Source organism: Tauraco erythrolophus, chromosome 18 (genome assembly GCF_009769465.1).
Source record: "Tauraco erythrolophus isolate bTauEry1 chromosome 18, bTauEry1.pri, whole genome shotgun sequence".
Lineage (NCBI taxonomy): Eukaryota > Metazoa > Chordata > Aves > Musophagiformes > Musophagidae > Tauraco > Tauraco erythrolophus.
The window spans coordinates 4,532,339-4,550,936 of record NC_141482.1 but is presented as its reverse complement, the minus strand read 5'-3'; the positions used below and the strand labels follow the sequence as shown (position 1 = coordinate 4,550,936).

At 41.5% G+C, this 18,598-nt stretch overlaps 1 protein-coding gene across 3 annotated transcripts in view; it reads right to left on the bottom strand.

Annotated features, from left to right (window-relative positions):
- PTPRT (protein tyrosine phosphatase receptor type T) overlaps positions 1 to 18,598 on the bottom strand; it is a 461,775-nt gene that overhangs the window by 30,702 nt on the left and 412,475 nt on the right. For 2 of the 3 annotated variants that reach the window (XM_086623021.1, XM_086623022.1), the window contains 4 exons: positions 17,010 to 17,087; positions 16,778 to 16,813; positions 6,958 to 7,145; positions 974 to 1,061 (listed from right to left, as the gene is read on the bottom strand). In XM_086623021.1, the coding sequence (XP_086479147.1) occupies positions 974 to 1,061; positions 6,958 to 7,145; positions 16,778 to 16,813; positions 17,010 to 17,087 (390 nt within the window). The remainder of the gene's footprint in view (positions 1 to 973; positions 1,062 to 6,957; positions 7,146 to 16,777; positions 16,814 to 17,009; positions 17,088 to 18,598) is intronic. The other variant, XM_086623023.1, reaches the window with a different exon arrangement.

Sequence of the window (18,598 nt, the reverse complement as noted above, 5' to 3'; positions counted from 1 at the left end):
CGTGACTTAATTTTGCTCTTACAGTGTTCCATAGATTTATCCACTCATGAAAATCTATGGCACATTCATTTATATTCTTATTTCTTGTTCTGATGGTCTGAGGCCTGGCTTATCCAGCTTGATGCTGCTCAGCAGCCCTTAAAAAGAATTACTTCTCACATTCCCCAGTCATTATAAGGAAAAATGAAACATCGGGGTAAACTGCCTGGAGAGCTCAACTTTGGAGATCGTTAGGAAGAGGCTTCACAAATATCTGATAAAAATGACAGAGGTGAATCTAACCCTGACTTGAAGAATAAAGCTGGCCTAAAGGGTTTTATGGAGTCCTTCACCACCCTGCAAGTTCTGCGGTGTATCAATATTCCTATAACATCAACAGTAATTGGTTATTGAAAGAAATAAAACTAAGAAGCTTCAGTGCATTTTTCAGCCACCTTATTGCGATTCTGAGACAGAAGCTAAGCTTGTCCCACACATCAAACCAGCTCTCTGGGGACAAGCAGGGACTGCTCCACCGGTTACTGACCACAAGGAAGGAGAAAATCTGATCTCTGATCCATATCTAAAAATCTGATATATCTGCATCTCCTTTGGAGTTCCCATTCGTGGCACTGAAAGCTCCAGGTTATGCAGAAAAAATGGACACAAAATGGGCATCATCACCCACTGCGAAAATCTAACACAAAAGGATTTAGCCCTTAAATTACAAATGTTAAGCACAAAGCAAGGTAGGTAGAAAATGTGTAAAAAACTGTAAAGTCATGCAATGGGTCTATGTAAAACAATAAAAAACCCCAATAAAATAAAATATTAAAAAAAAAAAGATGGAAACATAGCCTGTTACAAACAGATTAAACTACTGAATGTTCAGCACTTTAAAACAGCTTTTAGTGAGATTCTCAAACACACCCTTTTCCACAGGATTCTTATAAAATCTTACAGAAAGCTCAGTGTAATGTGAATTTACACCTACAGGAGATTATGTTTCCGTATCTATTCTTATTGCGGTTTTCGTCTTCCTTGGCTGTATCCCAGGATGCCGTCTGCCCCTCGGGTAGTGCCTGCAAAATAAACAACACCAGAGTGTTTATAAAAATCTGGCCAATGCCTTCAGGTGGATTAAGACGACTGAGCAGGGCAAAAATAAAGGCGCTGCATAATTCAGTAGCCACAAAAAGCTGTTCTTGAGGAAAGAGCACATCCACTAATGGAAAAAGCAGAGCTTGCTGCAGACCATTTGCATCTCTCGGCTTCTGCCAGCGAAGAAGCATTTTCCTCCTGCTATTTCAGCTCTGAAAGGATCAGGGGAATTTGTTTCTGGCTGCACAGTCATAGGTTAATTTCCCCTGTAGAACAGGGTTTGTGGAGATTTCACACACATACGCCTCCAAGAACAACCCACAGTGCTCAGTCTTACATGTTTAGGTTGTAAACGGTGGTTTCACCTATTTCCATATTAATGATGGGGTGATGCAACGCAAACCACTGGTTTTCTTTGGGGGGGGGGATAAAAAAGGTCAGAGTTTCAGGTCATGTCTAAGGAAGAGAGGTAAAAGGAGGTAAAATACCATCACGAACTATAAAAATAAATAGTCATTTTCCTAAAATCTGCTCTTTCAGTTGAGAAAGGACGGGGTAAGGAAGCCAGCAGCATACAGTGCTACCCGACCCTATAGCTTGGTGCTATAACTATTCTGAACACACTCAGATGAGCCCCTTTCCCCGTGAGACACATCCAGGAAGGATTTTCAAGGCAAAGTCAGGAAAACGGCAGTTGCCACAGGATCTGGCTGGAGGACAGTCTTGCCTTCCTCAGGAGACGGCCCAGACTTCTGGTACGCAAGCTGAGCCCTCTCCCTGTCCCGGGATGGTTGGGGATGTCAGCACAGCAGATCGAAGCCACCGGCACAGCGGGGCTTTCTGCTGGAACAGCAATGGTGTTTGCTCTCTGTGTATCGCCGGCACCGCAACTGGACGGAATGCCACGATCCACAAATCGCCGCCGTCGGAAAATACAGGTGAGGAGAACAACAGCTCCCACGGGATTTCCTCCCTAGATCTGCCTCCTCTGAGATCTGCTCCCTAACATGGTCCTACGTTACCAAACCCAACAGCAACGTTACAAATTGTATTAGTTACAGTCCTTCGGGAATTATGGGGGTTTTATACCGCAGTCATTGTAGGATCGTAGGTAGTAGTGGGTAGTTTGACACAGCTGTGCTAGAAAATGAATTTATATTCATCTTCACAAGCCATCCAGGTCTATTACAGTGCCTGAATGCAATAGCAGAGAGACACAATTATTAGGATCTACAACACTGACGTTACAATTAAACTTAATACGAGCAAACCTCTGGCAGACCAGATCGCTGTGAATTTCCCCCAAAGGGGTTCCAGGACAGCAAATGTCAGGCTCTGCAGCACTGCCAGGAGCACTGCTGACAAAAGACAGGGACAATGAGTTCCTATTCAAAAGCCCAGGAGAAAGAGTAATAACTCTGTAATTGGTAAGGGCTTTGATCACACATATATTTCCTTTACAGACAGCTGTTTCCAAATAGCAGCTCATCTCCTGAGCAAAAAAAAAAAAAAAACACCAACCAACAAACCCAGACACGACAGAAAAAATCACTGAGTAAAAGAAAAGAGGTGAGGAAGGTTCATTTTCATCTTCAAAGACTGAAGAGAAAGGTGCCTTATTTTTCTACTAATATCACATTACAGCAGATTGACTAGAGAATGGCAACAGTGATTAGGCATCTAATCATAGCCATCCGAAAAGAAAAAGCAAAAGCAGAAAATCCTTTCTCATGACTTCCATGTGGGAGAAGGTATCTTGGTCAAAGGAAATACATTCAGGTCCAACAAATCCCTTTTCAACAAACCCTATCCTTTCATGTGATTTGAACATGAAATTCTCCATTGAAATTGATGTTTTTATATTTGCCTGATATAACCGCCAAAGATTTAAGAGTCCAGGATTTTTCATCTCATTTAATACCAAAGAAATCTCTGCCTTTCACAGACCTATCCATCTCTGAAGAAAAGCAGCACAGCTCTGGTTGGCGAGGAACAAACTGCCTTTGCAGTAGGTGTTATCCCTACTTTTATACACACGAGATGAACAAACTGGAGTAACTGCATGTACACAGGTGGTACAGCACAATTTTTCTGTGAGATCACTAAAAATGCAGCAACAAGAACTGAAACTGCACTAGAAACACAAAGGCAAAAACATAAATTATCATTTGGTTGCATCCAGAGAGGAGCCTATCTAATGTTTTGTTCCTTCAGTTTTTGTTTGTACAATAAGTATTTCTATAATAGCAAAAAGGGTTAATATTTCTGCTTCTCTCCACATTATCAGCAATGGTAAATCAGGGTAGATCACTCAGGCATTGTATTTGATCCGCACTTCACAGGAAACACTCCCCCATTCTTTCTTTAACAACTGCAAAATTTCAGCCTTCAAAAATCTGGACTTGATTTTCAGGGTTTTCTTACTTCTCTTCTTTTAGAGAAGTTTTGAAAAATTTATACTGAAATATCTTCCCAGTAGTGGAACTTTTGTTACAATGATGCTTTTTATACTAAATTGATCTAATTTTTATCTGAAATTACGAGGATAGATCTCCCAAAGTGAGCTCCATCTCTGTCAAGCTTTCTAAGCAACATAGCCCAAACATAACTGAAGTGTTCACATTAAACTGAGGCTTATTGCAAGCCAATTTAAATTTCCAATGGATTCATTTAGTTAGTTTGCTGTTTGTTTTTAATTTAAACACGAAAACTTGAATCATTCATTCGCACTGATCTACCTCAATGCTGCAATATTGCTGCCAAAGGCAACAATGTCAATTAAAAGCCTTGCTGCTCGTCACAGAGCCTGCCACAGAGTCCTGGCCCTCTCCCTGCAGCCACTACCTTCTCAACAATGGTAGGAAAACTGTTCCCACAACTCTGCTGTGATCCAGGGTTAAAAACTGCTTTGGGTAAAAAAATAATAAAAAAAATAACCTGAAAAGAAATATTTCAGCCAGCTCAGTCCCCCATTCTGGTTCACAGCAAAGCCTTAAGTCGACATTGTCCAAGGACAGCATCTACAGTAACTCCCTGCTGCCAAATATTTTGCAATGTCACATCATAGCCTGAACCACGGGATCCATTCTTTTCACCAGACAGTAGATGTGTAGCCAGCCAGAAATGAAAGGGTTAAAATCCAGAGGTGACTCCAATAAGCTGAAGACTCTCAATACTAAGATGCTTGAGGAATGAGCCACAAAATCCAAAAGAACTGAACGGTCTCAGTAACACAGCAGGAGAAATGTACTTTAGTGACATCCTAAATCATACTGGAAAACGAGCTGGGATACTTCAGCTCATTATCTGCGTCGCCAGTAATTGGACCAGTCCCACAGCTCACAACAAATCAGGGCTGGTATGTTCTGCAAAAGGAACAGGTGACATATAAATGCATCCCGTTTAAATGTTTACGGATATGCCTAATCCCAGACGGTGCTATCTCCATCCAGTGCCGGTGATATATGTTTCTCTTGTGGTCTACACGTTTTATTGCTGAACAGAAGCAGCAGCCAAAAAGAACCAAGTCCCACTTTGGCCTCAGGTGCAGCAGGCAGACCCAAAATAACACACACACGGCAAGTGCTGACAGATTCCCACGTTCACACACACGGTTATCACCCACTTCACACCAGCACTGACACCACTTACACAATCACACGCTGGTTTTCACCTCAGTGGGGAGTTACGTGCAAGCTGCGAGCACCAGAAATACTTTTCTAGACGCCCTCAGTGAAACATGCTGCCTGTGCTCTAAAGGTCTGCAGGTGAAGGTTTACTTTAAACAAATATCGGATGCAATTTCCAGGTTACTCAGTGGAGACGAGAATGTACAGAGATAAGAGATTGTCATGTGTGACTGATATGCTCTGCTCAAAGTGATTTTTCATGAAAGTAAAATTATTTGGAAACATGTCACTAAATAGGCTGTAATTTATGCTATCAATTTGCAAAGTAAGTAGAAAATCAGCTCCTCGGAAGAAAAAACATATCTGGAGGTGACACCGATATTAGCGTATGAAAACACGTTTGAAAAGAGACATCAAATTCTTTTCTAAGATTTTATCAACCGTTCTGCAAAATGTTTTGCAAAGCCAGTTTTGCAGCTTTGTGTTCCTCCAGACTCCAGTCTGAGATACTGCTCTCAGCCAACTTAAACCTCCTGCCTTCCAGGAGCTGAAGCACTCCCTGACATCCTCCCCACATTCGCGGGATTGCTGGTGGTGGCTGGAAGCTGTCTGGAGCTGAAGTGCTGCCTGTCTCCCATGCCCTGAAAACCAAATTCCACCACTGAAAACGAGTGCTACTTCGGGCAATTACCTCTGATTGAAGGACAGAACGGCGCGTGTGATTTGAGAGCTTATGGCATTCTCCAGGCTATTTCTCCTAAGAAAGAAATTATGCAAATCTATATAATGTCACCGTCATTATAGACGTATGTAGATAGCACTTTCTGGTAAAGGCAGAACTTGTGGAGCTGAAAGTTGCATTGACATTTTTCATGCTAATGTGTTATTTTGATAATTACCAACGCCAGTGCCAGAAAATTACATATATGCCAGCACCTGTTTTCTTCTTGAACATCAAGAACTAGATCTGAGGGCATCTGTAATCGAGCTGAACGTAGTTCTGGGTTCTATTCCTGGAAACGGAGGCCAAGGGGGGGCTAAGTAAATTGCCTGAGAGAATTATTGCCCTTTTTCAGTATTAAATGGAGCTCTCTACATTGATAGTTTAATTATCGTCCTTGATTGTGGGGTATGAGTGACTAGACCTGGTTAACACACAGTTACCAGAAACACTTGTTACGGCAGCCTTTGGTGCCATCTGATTAAAAAAGTACTCCCTGGTGACAACCAGGAAAAGATTGCCTCTTGGTTACAGCAAAACCGGCATCAATGATACAAACCCCACGGACTCTTACTTGCAGGGTGGAATAGTGAGCTGTTTTCATTAAGTAACTTCTTTTTCACAGCTGTTATGTTATTTTTAAGTAGTTTTAATGCCACTATGCATATTAATTGCTTATTGCCTTCCCACAAGCTTACTACATTCATTATAATTATCGCTTGCTAGAGCAGTCTCACATATGTTTGATGCTATTTCCCTCTTCTGTTCTCTCTGCTCTAGATGTATATTCCTCTTCAACTCCTCCCCAATGTCATGTTTCTTCTTGTCATTTGGATTACATTCCTGGTCATCATTCCAGCTTGGGGGGAAGAGGTGGTGGGAAGGAGGAGGGCTGCTTTCATTTTTGCAGCTTACTCTACTTCTCTCCTCACATGGGGTTGGAAGAGTACATTAGTTGAACATATTCTGAGTCAGAGCTTTGAGCGTACTGGAAAACACCTTAATTTAAGCTACACAAGGGTCCTGCCTTTGCCTACTTTTCTGCATTCAGGGCATTATGCTGGGATTTCATGTGATCCATTGTTAAGAGAGTATTTGGAGCTCTGAAAAAGCTCAAGCAGAAACCCTTGCTTTTCTTAAAGCCCAGCTTGCACTAGTGTCAACGAAAGCACATCAGTAAGTAAGGGACTACGGGACTCCAAGTCCTTCATTGAGTTCAGCACCTGTTAAATATTTACTGTCAGCTCTTTATGGGAGAGAGGGCACACGCTAACGGATGAGCACAATGTCATTACCTTACTGCTGCAGTAAACACCTTTTCTTCAAACTAGAGGGCCACCAAAGATTGCTAGCACTCTAAAATTGTACCCTCATAAACAGAAATAGGATGGAGAAAGGAAAGGAATAAGAGGGTAAGTGAATTAAGGAAAAGAAGCTCTTAGAAACAGTTATCCTGCCCTCCCAAAGCACCTGTCCCTCGTGAGTGCCTCTTCTCTACTCATTCATGTGAACAAAGGTTCCTCTCACCTCATACTCCTCTTTAAATCCATAGCCCTGTCCTCGCTTCATCTGGGTGATGTGCTGCAGAAGGTCGGCCACTCGGATGGCTGGCTGGAACTGCCCCCGAGGGTAGGACATTTCCACCGGCTCGCAGCTCCGGTACGGGTGGGTCTGGATCGTCAGGGTTGGCTGGGTCATCTCTCCATGGCTGCTGTCTGTTTTAAAGACAGGGAAGCAAAATAAGATTCCACCTATCTGGTGTTTCCACTCTCAGTCTTGCTCCGTTTGTGGACTTGTTTCCCCACCATCCCATAGGTTGGTGCAGGCCAAAGAAAGTAAAGAAGTAGGAAACACATACTTGCCTACAGCTGCCTAGAAAGACTAAATCACACCTGAATATTTTTTGTGTCAAGGAGATAAACCCAAAGAGGTGGGAAACAGAATAAATAGCCTATCAGGCTAACGAGGATACGGCACATACAGCGAAACAGTACGTTTTGTAAGGGGGAGCTCTGCGTAACGACTCGCACCGAATTACGTACCTTTCTTCACAAACCTGCAAAGAACGTGACTGGAAGATACATACAGATGAGCGAGATATTCAAGTGGGATTTGGGGTGTACAGTATGAGATAACTGAAAGGGGCCCAAGTTAATAGCAAACAAATTATTAGCATTTCAAGTAAGTCACACAGGATGTTAGAGGCAAATTAAACTGCTCTGCTAGTTCGGACCTAAAATTTATATGCCAATTACAACGAAGTAATATTAACAAAAATAATAAACCAGCATAAAAATAGTTATCTTGCATGTAGAAACTTAAATTTCAGACATGTAAACTTAACAGAAAAAGCTTCTTTTTGAAAGAAATGGATTAAAAAGATCTCTATCACTACGCAGATGGAATTGTAACCTCTTATATCCACAGCAAAACTATACACATCAAAACATCCCCAGAGGACTAATAGAAAAGAGCTTAAATACCCAACAGTTGACTGTCACAATAGTTACTTTTAATAACAGAATCTCAGATTAGATGAAAATTTTAATTTCTTATCTACCAGAGATGACCAAATGTAGATAGTTGGCCCAATAAACCACTGTTTTTTCCTATGATTACAGACAGTTGAGATGCTTGGGTTCTTTCACACATACAGGCCTTAACAGTCTCCATCGATTCTTTCTGCTCTTACCCCAAACCAACCTATTAGCAAACAGAAAACATATCTCCCTCAGATTGTTCATAAAAAAACCCTTAAGATTGCAAACACAAGGCTTGTTTCTTACAGCAATCTTACTGACAAGGAGCCTAAACCCCATCCCTTGTCAGCAATACTACCGTCATGTTTTTGAAAGGATAAAGAATAAATAAATCAAATGGCAATTTCAGGGTGATTTTTGTGAGGTAGAAATACAGCCGGAGCACTATTGCAAACATCGATATCCTCCAGAAATCGCCATGGAGTTTTGATCAGAAGCAGTCAGGATCTCTGCCGTGTCCCTCACTGCAAAGCTGGGTAGGAGCAGACAGACGAGGACACGAGGCTGCCTTCCCAGCAGCTGGCAAACCAGGGACACGACAAAACACGACAAATAATGCTTTAGCTGGTTTACTGTTGCATTGCAGGGAAGATACCAAGACAGGCATGTGCTCTGTTTTGAAGTTGCAGGACTATGAGAAGGAGAAAGGAATGACAGCAGTGGACACTGCCGCAAGACAAGCTGATCTCTGGTGCGAGATAAATAAGACTGGTGGCTGAAGTATCAGAGATGCCGAACGCATCCTGCTTCTTCGGAAATAAATTAGCACCAAGCGATCATCTGCTCTGCAGATTAGGCTACTGAATTTAAGGATTTCTGAATCCCAGGTTCTCGTAAACATAGTCACATTCCCAGGACACTCAGAGATTTACATAGCTATGGCTCTAGCAAAGCAACCCTCGAACACAAAATGTGAATAAATTTGGGATTTAAGGAAGAGTAACATCCAAAGCATTTGTATAATCATCCCTAATGCTCCGACTAATGACAGTGTGAGAACTCTGAACAGAGGGAATTTCAAGGCTTATTAATTCCCCTAGTTGGATTCGCTTTCCCAGTGCATCTTTCCTCCCCTATTCCCTATTAACCTCCTGTAATGGAGAGGAGAAGATTTTTATTGCGGACCATTTCCGATAGACATACTATGCTTAATTTTCCATCATTAGGTTTAATACAAACCCAATTTCACAACTGGCTTCTCTGAGGAACCTACAAGTAATGCCACATTTTTATCAGCCCCAATTAAAAACATTACGATACCCCTATTGGAGAGGAAGTCTTAAAACTAATGTGCGGCTCTAGTGCTAATACAGTAAGGGCACACGCAGAGTAGAGGCTACTTGTAAAATGGAGCTCAGATCAAGTCAGCTCCTTTGCAGGCAATTATTAATTCCTCTCTTCATCAGATCCTTTAATTCTGCTATACTTGGCTCTCTTCTAAGTGAGAAGTATCACAGGGAGAGCTGAAAGCCAGAAAAGTGGTGCCCCCTCCTTTCCAGAATAACTCCCCTCAAAGTAGGAGCCCATGTTATGCATCTGGAACTAGAAGAAGCTGCTCAGCAGCGAAGAAGGATCTGATTCTGGCCTTTAGGTGCATAGTGACAACTGTGCTTCTGGTCTCTTTGGTCAGACAGATAAAAACTGGTACCAAAATCACTGACTGTCGTAACAGCTCTTGCAGCACGATCCCAGCATCACACCATTTCTGTGCCTCTCTCCCAGCCCAGTGTTTCCACTTGAAAAAAAGTGTCACATAACCTGGGTCATCCTACTCTCAACTGAACGACTCACAGAGCTGAAAATAGGCAGATCATCACCTCCTCTGCGTGCGACAAGCGCGGCTTGAACGGCCTCTGTGCCACCTGAAGGAAAACCCAAACCCGACACTGGCACCAGCTCAGGACGGCTGTCAGTTATTCCCACCAGCAATTCACCCGGGCCAAGGAAAGAGCGGAGGGGCTTTTATGGAGACAAATTGCTACGTATGAGGCGAGCCTAGCGTTCATGTGTTCTGCTAATAAAGCCCGGTGAAAGAAACTTATTGTTCCTTCTCTGCCTAATCACACCGTGAGCCTGGAGCTAAGCACGGTTAACGAGGCGCTCAAGCAAGGCAGCCACCTTCTCCCAAAATGCGCTGTTTACAGCAATTCTGTGAACAATTCCAAACGCAGGTAGGAGAGGAGGAGGTAGCAAACTGATCTCTCTCGAGGACAATCAACCAAAAGTCTTTGGAGGGCTTGCAAACAGGCTTTGCTTTTCCTGCAGGTTGCAGCTATAAACCACACTGGCACCGTTATTACTGGAAAAGACAACAAAAGTCCCAGCCCCTCAGCAAAGCCAGACTCTTGCTTTAATCGTTGCACTAAAGGCACGTCACAGCAATCTTCCATAGTCCCTTCTCTCTGTCCCTTTCTCACAAACATGCCCTCGTTCCCTTGCAAATGAGGATGAGTTTGTAGGACAAATTGGCCAAGACTTTCAAAAGTCTTTGGAAGTCTTTTGTTTGGAGGACAAATTGGCCAAGACCAAAGTTTCAGCAGTCTCTCTAAACCATGTGTACCTTCGGTGAGTTTTCAGGCACGCAAAACAGTGGAGGCTCCTTCCTATTCTGAAAATGATTCTCCCTTGCTTTTTCTAAGATTTTCTAAACTAGTAAACTCCAGAAAAACCCCAAACCAGCATGAAAACCAGTAAAAAGGGATTTTGGTATTTCTTCCTTTCGTGCCTTTGATGAAATTTGGCTTGATTTGTTTTTGAAAAGATGCTTGAAATAATTCACTCTAATACTCAGAAATACTAAACATACAGAATCGTGCACCAGGTTCTTTTTGTATTATATTTCATATGCACATCTTTCTAGTCACATCCTCATTTTGTTGATAGGAACACACACCACCATATTTCATTGCATATCAAGGATGGAACGCAGTTCCAAGAAATAATTTGAATTAAAACATTTCAAGATACGGTGATTCCATTCTGACCCCAAAAGCTGTGACAATGGTTAACTACCCTTGCTGTCTAAATATTTCTTAATTGCAATTTGATTTTGCTTAGCTTCGACTTGCAGGCATTGAATCTTATTATACCTTCTGTTAGATTAAAGAGCCCTCTGAGCATTTGAAATCTTGACCCATGCAGGCACTGATCAAATCACTCTTCAGTTTCTCTTTGATAAAGTAAATCAATTGAGAGCTTCTGAAGTCTCATTAGGGCAGGTTACTCAGGGCTCTGGTTCCTTCCTAGAATCATTTCCAGTTTCCCACAGTTCTTTTTGTGCAGCTGTAAATAAAACAGGTATTCTGCATGTTGCTGGAAACATGCTGTTTGCAAGAGGATCGTTTCTAATAGCAGCAGCTGCAATAGCAAAGTACGTTGTCAGCTTGTTTGTTAACCCTTTTTAGTGCAACGCTCTTACTCTCCACACTAAGATGTCCATTGGCAATGCAGATATTTTGATTTCTGGAAGCTGACACTTTCATTATCAGCCTAAAAGTTCACAGGATACCCAGAAATTTTGTGTTAAGATGTTAAATCAATGATTCACTGGCTTTCACATAACCAGCCTGATTGGGAAACTCTTCAGGCATCTCAGCTTATCTGCAGAAAATCACATTTAACAATGTTGGCTCCACTTTTAATATTCATGAGCTCTCCGTGCTTATGAAATGGTCCTTCTGTGAGTCTCTTTGCTGGAGAAATAATCGTGAACTTGCTGAAGTAAACTCTGAGTTCTTACTCTGCCAAGAGAAACATAATGGAGTGCAGCGTGCAGAGAAAAGCTCAAGGAGAGGTCAGTTAGGTGGCATCTTTCCCCGCTTGATGAGTAACCCTGAGGGTGAGATATTATTGCTTGCCTGCTGCTACACCACCTTCTATTACATACCTTTGTTGCTACCCAGACAAGTGAAATAAATATGTCTCCCTCCGCAGAAAAACTGATAAACTTCTCCATAGGTGACACAGATAAGATGAAGAGCAGCTGAGAAATTAGATTGGCAGCCTGGAAGTGGCTCAGCATGTCAGAGCCCTGTGCAACGTCGCAATAAGGCTGCTGGGAGGGGACCTGCTCATCCAGAGCACCTTTGGGATTAAAACTTTAGCTACTTTTATAGATGTCATCTTGTTTCATACAGTTTTGTTAATCTGAGATACAGATATCTGGACACAGAGTATGATGTTGCCTTCTGATCGGAAAACTAACCCATACCTCAAACAACAAGAAGTAATGCTGCAGCGACATGTCATCTTGTATATGTAGAGAAGCTACTTTCAAAATTTTTGCTTTAATATTCACTAATTCCTTCTGTGTCTGAAATGACAGGCCTATCATCTCTGTTTATATTTTTATTCTCTTAGCCTTGGCAAGTGTGTAACACGATAAGACATCCTTTGCACAAAATAAATTATATTTTGAGTGGTGTTTGTGATGGATTTAATTACACACATATCCAGTGTCTCTACACTAGAGTAAGGGTTGTCGATTATTTGACATCTTCCAAGGACAACTAAAGCATGGCTAATATCTCTTCCCCTTACACTAGGGATATGGTCTAAGCTGTTAAAATTAATTTGCTTTTTTGTGCACATCAAGGCTTTACTATAAGATAAATATCCAGCTATAATATGCTATATACAATACAAACAGCAGTATGGCAAACCAAAGTCAAAACATCATTTGTCTAATGACATCAACTGAGCTATAAAGAGGGACACTCCTTAACAAAAAGCCTTCTGACACCAGGTTTGACAGAGAGGAGAGGATGCATCTTTCATTTCAAAGGCTATGAAGAAGCCACATGAGCATAGTAATAATTTTAAAAAAAGTTAGAGAAAGTAATTTTTTCTAGATTCTAAAGAGATTTTTAAGAATCGCTTGGTAAACACCTTACATGGATGTATTCTAATCTTGTAAAAACTATTGCATGTTTTTTTTTTTTCCATCAGGTAGCATAGAAGAAAATCCCCTTAACGATGTAAGGAAGATGCTTTGGTGAGGTGGGCTAAGACTTGGGACTACTGGGTACACGTGTAACAGTGCAGCTCTTCAAACGCATGGATCCCACCAAGTCAAATCTCTCTTTGCTTCCCTGGTCTACCTACCTCACAGACAATTCATTGTTACAGCTGAAAAACTATTGGCAACTTCAAACCAGCCCACAAAACCAGCCAACTAAAGAGAGGAAGAGCGAGTTTTCCAAGCCACCTCATCATCTGCGGGCAGAAAAAATGTGAGAGAAATCCAGCTCAAGTAACAGCCTACACGGGCATGTGTCTCCGCTGCTCGTTTGCTCGTTCTGCTGCAGGCCGGTGTTAGCACAGCTCCCCCACAGCTCCTGGGAGGCTACAGACACAACTGAACAGATCAAGCCATTGATTTTCAAGCTTCCATAGCATGAAAATAACTCATCCCGCAATTTAAAAGGCCAGTAATGGTGACACTCGCTAATGCAACGACATCATCTTAGAATCTTTTTAGTTCTCCAAACATCAGGTTGTGGATATACCCGCAGCAGAACAGGCAGAAGACCCCCCAAACTACAGAACAGTGAAATTCAGGGAAAATTTCTATATCTTTCTAAGCACAAGCCAATTTTTGTGTGAGACTTCATGACCGCGAGCTTTCTCTGCTTGTTCTGCCCATCTGCAAGGAACTACGCAGCACTACAGGCCTCATCCCATCTGGAGGGCAGCGACTCTCGTTAAGATCCTCTTGAGTAGTTGAAATGGGAGCAAGGGCGACTGTCCTTACCTACTGCCAGGAGATGTTAATGGATGCAAAGGAAGGACACATTTAAAGAGGGCTTATGAGAAAGATGGGGACAAACTTTTTAGCAGGGCCTGTTGTGATAGGATAAGGGGTGATGGTTTTAAACTAAAAGAGGGTAGATTTAGACTAGACATAATGAAGAAATTTTTTACAATGAAGGTGGTGAAACACTGGAATGGGTGGTAGATGCCCCATCCCTGCAAACATTCAAGGTCAGGTTGGATGGGGCAGTGAGCGACCTGATCTGGTTGAAGATATCCCGCTCATTGCAGGGGGACTGGACTAGATGACCTTTAAAGGTCCCTTCCAACTCAAACCATTCTATGATTCTATGCTGGTTCTCCTTAAGAGACTGCCCTGAAGATATCTGCTGAACATCTTCGAGAGCTACTGGCCATGCACATTTACTCCAAAAGCCACCTCTAAGTTTGTACTACCTCCTCTTCAGGCATTAGAGTACTAGTAGAACATGGCCTTTCCTGAAGTATTAAAAATAGGGAAATCTACCTCCTTTATTTGTTAGTACTAAATATTCACTTACCTAGTGAGAGATGCTTACACAAAATATTTAAATCCAGAGTTGTCTATAACTAGAAGAGAAAATTACGAAGCTAAAAACATGCATTACACAACACAGTATTAATCAAGCACGATATAGGACAGAGGCAAAACCAAATCTCCCTACATCTCACTATCAACAAATCATGTCACAGCCAAGCCTAGGGAGTCATCCACCATTGCGGATACAGAACATTTATTAGCAGAAGGCATAACAGATGGGAACAAATAGCACTGAACTGCAGGTAGTGCCTAAAGACGGATATTGGTAGTGGGATGACTGATGCCCTTTTTACGATCTCTCTTTATTTCCCAGGAATGAATATTAATAAACGTCAAAAATTAAACTTATTTTGCTCATACAGCACCATCCAATGTCTGGTGAATCTGTCCAAGAAGCCAGAATGTCAAGGTTTTAATTTGTCTTCAAGTCACCGGATAGAAATTTCTTCAATGCTGAGGGCTTTTTCACAGCACCTGTGGCTGTTAAGTTCAGCTGGAACTGGGGGGTGATCTTTTAAGATATTACTGGGGGTGATAACTTTTAAGATATGTGTAAATTATATCTTAAAAGTGCTCTGTACTTAACTTGCCATGTGTAAAACAGGGATATTGACCCTTACTCAGACACAGTGGTTAGTAGAAGTTTGAAAGAGTTTCCAATACACAAGCGCAAGATCGGTTTAATTCCTATTTCCTTTTTTCCTCTCTAAAATTTGGGATTTTGAAAGTTTTGGGAGTTTTTTTGGCTTTTGATTTCCAATGAGAAGTACAGATTGAATCTGTCTATCACTCCTTGAGCTTCAGGTTACCAAGTGTGCAGCTCGCACCATAATTCTCATTATCGAGACAGAGTGGGGAAAAGAGCTCCCTCAAAAGACGGTCCAGTTTTCCCAGAGGCTGAGCACCAGCCTGAGAGCAGTTCGACATCTTCCAGCAAACTGCAGGTCTGGGCCCCGTTTCTAAAGCACAGCCAAGAGATAAATGTACCTTTAGACTTTTCTATGGACAACACTGAGTCTCAGGGAAAAGAGAACAAACCTTCTGGAGGAAGGACTCCTTTCCTTCCCCCCCTCGTTAAAAGAGGGCTCATTCATTGCCGTCGGCAGTTTGATAGATGGCAGGATAAATGTGGGTATTGTGGCAGCTCCTCCAAGCCTCCATGCCCCAGCTGTTGCTCTGTAAGCCAAGGCACTTAAGCGATCGGTTGTAATTTCTTCCTGGTCTAACTGTGGGCCTTCAACATGCCCAGAGTAATGTCTGAAGCAGCCACGGTAGATTACTGTGTCTGGAAGTGAACATTCACTGTAGATAATCCAAAATGACAGGTCTGATAAATACCACTGGTTAGATTCTGATCAACCACACATCATCTTTCTGATTCATAGTAGAGGAATTGCCTTCAAATTCCACTCGCAGGCAGCATCCTCCAGGGAGAGTCTGAAGTTGTAGGCTGTTATTACTCACTTTCAAGGGTACACCTCCAGTAAGTTTCTGGATAACTTCTTTTATCAGCTAACAGTTTCTGCCAATTTTGCTGTCTCTGTTAACCTACTGTAAAAACATATTATTTTTAAAAATCCAAAAGCTAAGAGCTGCATGCTGGATGCTTTATTTATCATCCAAACAAGAAAAGCTAATTTTCAGAGATGCTGAACACTAACACCTCCCTCTGAAGTTTACTAGCAGCCACAGAACAGCCTCCACCTCTCAGAACCTGCCTATGTTATCCTCTCAAACCTAGACAAAAGTGCTTGAATTATTTAGCATTTAACTCTGAGCATATACAGAGTGAGGTGGGGCCACTTGCCCAAACCCAGCCTCTGATTTCTCCAAATAATCCTTATACTTGCAACTGAGCCCAAAACCATAGGCTCCCACCTGCTTTGGACACGTAAATCCTCACTTCCATCGGCAAGCCTTGAGGGACACGTAGCTGAGCCTCGCTCACAGGACTCGGCCATGCCATCTAGAGAAGTTGTGGGTACCCCATCCCTGGAAGTGTTCAAGGCCAGGTTGGATGAGGCTTTGGGCAACCTGGTGTAGTGGAGGATTTCTCTGCCCATGGCAGGGGAGTTGGAACTAGATAATCTTTGAGGTCTCTTCCATTCTATGATTCTATGATCTGCACAGGCACAACCGTCTACATGGGTCAAAACTAAGCCGAAGGTAAGGTGGCACATGGGAATTTGTCCCAGAATGTCAAACCTCATTGACAAAAAGAAACAACAAATACTTGATAGAACTTCTAAACCTTAATTTTTGAAGTGTTCCTTCCTTAAAAGAAAAAAAACACCAATAAAATAAATTAATAGCAATAATAAAGCATGAGTGAAACAAAAGGCTTTCCGATTAACACAACACACGACCACAGGATTAATTATGATTTTGGAGCCTAGTGCTCTCCGAGTTATTTTCAAGATGCAATGAGCGCGTTTGCTCTCTGGTGAAGTGCAGTACACCATACCTGTCTTCTTACCTAACAGCGTGGTCGATGGAACAGTGTCTGATGATACTTTGAGATGGAATTCCGTTCACCCACACGACACGGATCAATGGAAACCAACAGAAGATCAACAGGAAAAAAGTTACAAAAATGAAAACAAGGTTAGCTGTATCTCACACTCAGAAGGTTCAGTCTATAGGTCATATTGGGAAACGTACAAAAGCAAAGAAAATTTAGAAATGAAAGAAAAGTCTGGCACTAGTACCTGAGTAGTAGGAATTCAACAAAGATTTGCTCTGAAGGGTTTTGCTTTGGACAGAAAATGAACAAGGAGAGGGTGATGCTAGGTAGGAAAGACATAAGGAAAAGACTTTAGACATATTAAGAGAGAGAAAGAGAACAGGGAGAATGTTCCTCAAAGAACACAGTAATATGGGATATATATATAAGGCTTATCAAAATGAATTATATTTTTCATCTCGACATGCATATTACATTTATTACATTGTCATCATGATGGATTTTCTTTAATATAAGCACTCCAGACCCCAAATACAGTATTATAGTTATTGTAAATCAATGTGTTCCTACACAGGATACACATATAGGACTATATTCTAGATACCCATTTTTTTAACTGAAGGAACAAATTTATGGTTTTGTCTCTAGGAGAAAGAACTTAAAAACGACCCCTAAAATACAGATATCAAATGCAGCATTAACAGTAAAATTAACAATCTACACTAGTAGTACAAAAATACATAGGTAAAGTAGCAAATTTTTTTGTTAAAATGATACGAGATAACAAGGGACTTGTTCTTTAACTCAGAACTGTTCCTAACAAATCCTATAATCCTTTCCCTGGTGAGCTGGGTTTTCAGCAGGACAAGCATCCCTGCTTTCTCCCATTAAAGCATTAGCTTTCTCTGGACAAGAATCCACAAATTATCTCCATATTAAACAAATATTTACAGAAAGGAGGCAGGGCTCAGCATCTTCACAGTAGATTCTTTTCTTGATAGTAAATTTATGAGGCTGGATTGTATCTACAATAGCATGCATGCACATTCTTATGGTAATCCATCATTTCTGAAGGCATATTCTTTTGTTATCATTCTGCATTCACTGTTAGAGTTACAGGCATTTATTTATCTCCTCCTCAAAATGTTGGGAAACAAGCTAATACAAATCTCAGTACATCAGAAAGACGACAATAGATAACACAGAAAAAACTATTCCACAATCCAACAGAAGTAGGTAAAATTCAGTATACATCAAAGTAATTTCAGAAGCAATTTTTTTATCTCTAGAGCAAACACCACTTAAAAATTTCAAGTTATTCTAATGGTGAACCCAAGAAGCCACTAGTCTAGGGAGTTTCATAGTCTGCAGAATTACCTCGTAAGCAGTAAATGAACTTGCTCTCGTTCTGCATTCTCCTATCATGTTTTCAGACTTACACCACTTGAAAACACATTAAAATAATAAAATTTCTCTCAGCTTAGTCTGCTGAATTCTGCCCCAGCTGCCTTCAAGCTGTAAAGTATCTCTCATTTGGGGCCTCTTAGATTTTCTCCCCTGTGTTTGTCAGCCTAAATCAGACCTTCTCCTTACTGTACTTGGAAAATGGCCATTTTTGTGGATGTATAAAATAAGGTCTACAAAGAGTAATTTGTTTGCCCAGGGTCACACAGCAAGTCAACAGTCATGGCTCGGAGCGGGACTCGATTTTTCTGAAATTTAGGAGTATAAAAACTCACCGGGCCATACTGCCTTTCCAGGAATTGCTGACGATAAATTACTTAGCTGAAGATAATACACCTCACTTCAGTGAGTCTGATTAAAAATGTTGTA